This window comes from Desmodus rotundus, chromosome 12, assembly GCF_022682495.2.
Source record: "Desmodus rotundus isolate HL8 chromosome 12, HLdesRot8A.1, whole genome shotgun sequence".
NCBI classification, from domain to species: Eukaryota; Metazoa; Chordata; class Mammalia; order Chiroptera; family Phyllostomidae; genus Desmodus; species Desmodus rotundus.
Genome location: NC_071398.1, coordinates 38006598 through 38012597, shown reverse-complemented (window position 1 = coordinate 38012597; position 6000 = coordinate 38006598). Strand labels below are relative to the sequence as shown.

At 41.9% G+C, this 6000-nt stretch overlaps 1 protein-coding gene across 1 annotated transcript; it reads left to right on the top strand.

Annotated features, from left to right (window-relative positions):
- The first annotated feature begins 4383 nt into the window (after nt 1-4383).
- Nucleotides 4384-4572, top strand: LOC112320094 (small ribosomal subunit protein eS28-like). The gene has a single exon (XM_045185446.1). It carries the CDS (start codon nt 4384-4386, stop codon nt 4570-4572), a length of 189 nt encoding a protein of 62 aa, XP_045041381.1.
- Nucleotides 4573-6000: the final 1428 nt, after the last annotated feature.

Genomic DNA, 6000 nt, shown 5'->3' with positions numbered 1-6000 from the left:
CCCCTGGTCTTAAACCATTTCACCATTTTCCTGAGCTTTATCATTATTGTGGTAAACTTATTTGCCCTCACACTATACTGACTTCCTACCCAGTAGGAAGTCTGAAGTCATTATTTCTCCTCCATCTAACCTCGCATAAGCACTCTTCTTTCTTGTCAGCTCACATCCTTTTTCCCCTCTTATAAGAGTCTTACTTCTTTTCCACCTTTTGTAAACAGTGGTTAGTTGGGCAAAATACCATGGTTATTGCTGTATTTCTCCAGTGGAACTCCTTTTGTTCATTATTTGTTTCTACTTTAAATCCCATAGAATACTCTTCCCCTGACTTACTCCTTTTTGCCTTCCCCCTGCCCCTGATCAGTTGAGTGAGGAATTTTATTTCATGTTTTTCTCTCCCCCGACAACCTGGGCTTTACCCCTTACTCTTATTAGTTTGCTTCTCTCATCCACTCAAAATCATTTTTCTTTACTGTAGACATCTCATATTCACTTTTTGCTTTTGTACAATATTCTTATTCCTGTTCCACCTTTATTAAACTTCATTCAGCTCTAGTTGCTATCAACCCTGCTGTAGTTTTTCTCTTATTTTGCTCCCTTTTGTCCAGCACCTTTTCAATTTTACTTCAAACCTCATAGTATACTCTTCCCTCTTCTTACCCCATTGTTTCCATTGCTCTTTCATGTTTTACTTACATTTTAAATTTTGTTCTCTCCCTTTCTTTGCCTTGGTTCTATCCCTACTCTTATAAATTCTCCTCCCTCTTACCACTCAATAACATTTTCCCCTTTTTTAGTCATCTCATATTTCCATTGTCCTATCTTATAATATCTATAATCTCTCTTCACCTTTATTAATCTTTGCTCAATTGTGGTTGAGATTGCTGATGTGGTAGGGGGGCTCTTTTTGCTGGTGTAGGTTTACTTGTCTGGTAATACTGCTTTGTTAACCAACACCTGTACAACAGTATACAAGACAAAGTGGGAGTTGTGACCACCAGTAAGCCCACTGGAGGCGAGAACCCCAAAACAATGAATCCACCAACAGGTAAAGCCCAAGGACAACAAGAGAGCCCACACAAACAGAAGAAGGGCAACCTAGAGCATTCAGACAAAGAGGTCAAAGAGACTGCAGCACTGAGTCTCACAGAACTCCTACCATGGAAGTCCACCCGAAGAAGACAGCTGGCAAAGCAGAGCACCCTGAGATACAGAAACAAACAAAAAGAGTCACCTAAAATGGGGAGACAAAGAAAGAATCCCTAATAGAAAGGAATGGAAGAATCCCCAGTAAAAGAGCTAAATGAAATTGAGGCAAGCAACCTATTAGACATAGAATTCAAAATAATGGTTATAAGGAGGAGAACCAAGATGGTGGCGTAGGTAGACACACTGCGCCTCCTCGCACAACCAGAACTGACAGAAAATCGAACAGCAAGGAAGTCCGACACCAAGGAGATAAAAAATAAACATACATCCAGACCGGTAGGAGGGGCGGAGACGGGCACAGGGGAGGAGAGGACTCGCGTGGCTGTGGTGGGACCGAGACTGGTGGAGTGTGGGACGAATGGGGCAGGCAGTCTGACCACTAGCAGACCCTGCGGCCCCACATTCGCGCACAGATAAACCAAGAGGGCCAAACTCAGAGTGGCGGAGAACGGGGCAGGCAGAGAGGCGCGTAGCACCCCGCAGCCCCACACTCGCACACAGATAAACCGGGACGAATGGTGGGGAGCGAAGCAGACCGCGTAACTCAGGGCTCCAGGGGAAATAAAGCCTCAAACCTCTGATTGAAAACACCCGTGGGGGTTGGGGTGGTAGCAGGAGAGACTCCCAGCCTCACAGGAGAGGTCCTTGGAGAGACCCACAGGAGCCTAGAGTGTGCACAAATCCACCCACTCGGGAACCAGCACCAGAGGGGCCCAATTTGATTGTGGGTAGTGGAGGGAGTGACTGAAATCCCGTAGAGAGTGGAGCGGGCGCCATTGCTCCCTCTCGGCCCCTCCCCCAAGTACAGCGTCACAGCACAGCGACCAGCATTACCCCGCCCCAGTGAACACCTAAGGCTCCACCCCTTTAAGTAACAGACGCGCCAAGACAAAAAAAAAAAAAAAGGCCCAAATGACAGAACACTTCAAAGCTCCAGAAAAAATACAACTAAGCGAGGAAGAGATAGCCAACCTATCGGATGCACAGTTCAAAACACTGGTTATCAAGACGCTCGCAGAATTGGTTGAATTTGTTCGAAAATTAGATGAAAAAATGAAGCCTATGCTAAGACAAACAAAGGAAAATGTACAGGGAACCAATAGTGATGCGAAGGAAACTGGGACTCAAATCAACAGTGTGGACCAGAAGGAAGAAAGAAACATCCAGCCAGAAAAGAATGAAGAAACAAGAATTTGGAAAAATGAGGAGAGGCTTAGGAACCTCCAGGACATCTTGAAACGTTCCAACATCCGAATTATAGGGGTGCCAGAAGGAGAAGAGGAAGAACAAAAAATTGAAAACTTATTTGAACAAATAATGAAGGAGAACTTCCCTCATCTGGCAAAGGAAATAGACTTCCAGGAAGTCCAGGAAGCTCAGCGACTCCCAAAGAAGTTGGACCCAAGGAGGAACACACCAAGGCGCATCATAATTACATTCCCCAAGATTACACAGAAGGAGAGAATCTTAGAAGCAGCAAGAGAAAAGGACACAGTTACCTACAAAGGACTTCCCATACGACTGTCAGCTGATTTCTCCAAAGAGACCTTACAGGCAAGAAGGGGCTGGCAAGAAGTATTCCAAGTCATGAAAGGCAAGGACCTACATCCAAGATTACTGTATCCAGCAAAGCTATCATTTAGAATGGAAGGGAAGATAAAGTGCTTCTCAGATAAGGTCAAGTTAAAGAAGTCCATCATCACCAAGCCCTCATTATAGGAAATGTTAAAGGGAGTTACCTAAGAAAAAGAAGATCAAAAATAGGAACAGTAAAAATGACAGCAAACTCACAGTTATTAACGACCACACCTAAAACAAAAACAAGAGCAAACTAGGCAAACTAGAACAGGAACAGAACCATAGAGATGGAGATCACATGGAGGGTTGTCAATAGGGGAGTGGGAGGGGGGAGGGGGGGAAGGTACAGAGAATAAGTAGCATAGATGATAGGTGGAAAATAGACAGGGGGAGGGTAAGAATAGTGTAGGAAATGTAGAAGCCAAAGAACTTATAAGTATGACCCATGGACATGAACTATAGGGGGGGAATGTGGGAGGGAGGGGGTGGACAGGATGGAGTGGAGTGAGGGGGGGGAATGGGACAACTCAAATAGCATAATCAATAAATATAACAAAAAAAAGAAAAAAAGACTAAAAGCGTATGAGGATAGCCTATGGAACTTCAAGACAACGTGAAATGCAACAACATTCAAATTGTCAGAATACCAGAAGGAGAAGAAAAGGAGGAAGGGATAGAAAACTTGTTTGAGCAAATCATGACATAAAATTTCCCTAACCTGGAGTGGGGAAAAGTCATGCAAGTTCAGGAAACACAGAAGGTCCCAATCAAGATGAACCCAAAGAGGCCTACTCCAAGACACATCATAATTACATGCCAAATATTAAAGACAAAGAGAGAATCTTAAAAGCAGCAAGGGAGAAACAGGAAGTAACATACAAGGGAGCCCTAATAAGGCTAGCAGCTGACTTCTCAATGGAAACACTCCAAGCCAGAAAAGAATGGCAAGAAATATTCCAAGTAATGTAAACCCAACGCCTGCCACCTAGACTACTCTACCCAACAAGGCTCTCACTTAAAATGGAAGGCCAAGTAAGGAGCTTCCCAGACAGAAGAAGGCTAAAAGAATACACCTCCACATAACCAGCATTGCAAGACATGCTAAAGGGACTACTTTAAGAAGATGAAGAAAAAGAGAGAAAGAGGAACACAAGTACAAAAGGAAAAAATGGCAATGAATAAATACCTTTCAGTACTAACATTAAATGTAAATGACTTAAACACTCCAATCAAAAGACATAGGGTAGCTAATGGATAAGAAAACATGACCCCCATATATGCTGCCTACAAGAGACTAACCTCAGAACCAAAGACCTCCACACACTGAAAGTGAAGGGCTGGAAAAAAATATTCCAAGCAAATGGAAAAAAAAAAAAAAAGCCGGGGTAGCAATAGTTATATCAGACAAAATAGACTTCAAAACAAAGGCCATAAAAAGACACAAAGAAGGTCATTTCATAATACTAAGATCCATCAGAAAGCTATAAACATTGTAAACATATATGCACCCAACATAGGATCACCCAAATATATAAGGAAAATCTTGGAGAACTTCAAAAAAGATATAGGACTCCTCTCCACCAAACCGCTGCCACCATTATGAACATGAGTCATGCGCAGCCTATCAAGCTAGCCAGGCTCACCAAGGATCTGGGCAAGACCGGTTCTCAAGGACAGTGCACAGAGGTGTGCATGGAATTCATAGATGATACAAGCTGCTCCACCATCCACAACATGAAAGGCCCGGTGCATGAGGGCGGTGTGCTCACCCTACGGGAGTCAGAGTGAGAGGCTCATAGGCTTGCGTTGAATTGATGTCTGGGTCCTGCATGTCTAGGTGGGCCACATGGTCCCTGGGGATGACGTTTGAGTGTTATAAGGCATTTGTATTACATGTAAAAAAAAAAGATATAGAGAGCAACACACTCACAGTAGGGGATTTTCATACCCCACTGTCAAAAATAGACATATCTTCTAAACAAAGAATCCACGCGGGCATTGTGGCACTGAATGACATACTAGATCAGATGGACTTAACTGATATACAGAAACTTTCACCCCAAAGAAGCAAAATATACGTTCTTTTCAAATCCACACAGAATATTTTCAAAGATAGACCATGTGATAGGACACAAAACAAGCCCAAATAAATTAAAGAAAAATTGAAATCATATCAAGCATTTTCTTGGATCACAATGGCTTGAAACTAGAATCCAACCTCAAGGAAAAGACTCAAAAACAGTCAAATACACCGAGACTGAATAACATGTTATTAAACAATGAATGGGTTAACAATGAGATCAGGGAAGAATCAAAAAGTTTCTGGAAACAAATGAAAATGAACACAAAACAACCCAAAACCTATGGGACACAGTGAAGGCAGTTCTGAAAGGGAAGTTCATAGCACTACAGGCCTACCTAAAAGAGATAAAAACATTTCAAATAAACAACCTTACCCTACATCTACAAGAACTGGACAAACAACAACAAAGCCCAGAGCAAGTAGAAGGAAGGAAATAATCAAGATCAGAGCAGAATTAAATGACATAGAGACTAAAAGAATACTCCAAAGGATCAATAAGTCCAGGAAACGTTCTTTGAAAAGATAAACAAAATTGACAAGCCTTTAACTAGACTCATCAAGAAAAAAAAGAGAGAGGACCCCCCAAAATAAAATCAGAAATGAAAGAGGAGAAATTACAACCCATACCAGAGAAATACAAAGGAATGTAAGAAATTACTATGAACAACTATATGTCAATAAATTGGAAAACCTGGGTGAAATGGACAAATTTATAGAAACATATAATCCTCCAAAACTGAGTAAATAAGAAGCAGAAAGCCTCAATAGACTAATATCAGCTAGTGAAATTGAAGCAGTAATCAAAAAACTCCTGGTACACAATAGCCCTGGGCTGAACAGGTTCACAGGATAGTTTTATCAAACATTTACAGGAGATCTAAACCTGATTCTTCTCAAACTATTCCAAAAAAATCCAAGAAGAGGGAAGACTCCCAAACTCTTTTTTATGAGGCCAGCATCATCCTAATCCCAAAACCAGATAAAAACACAACAAAGAAAGAAAACTACAGGCCAACATTGCTGATGAACATAGATGCTAAAATCCTCAACAAAATATTGGCAAACCAGAGGTATGGCTGCTTTTTCGTTCTCCTTGTAGTTATTCCTATTACAATCAGCCACCATCCAGGGAG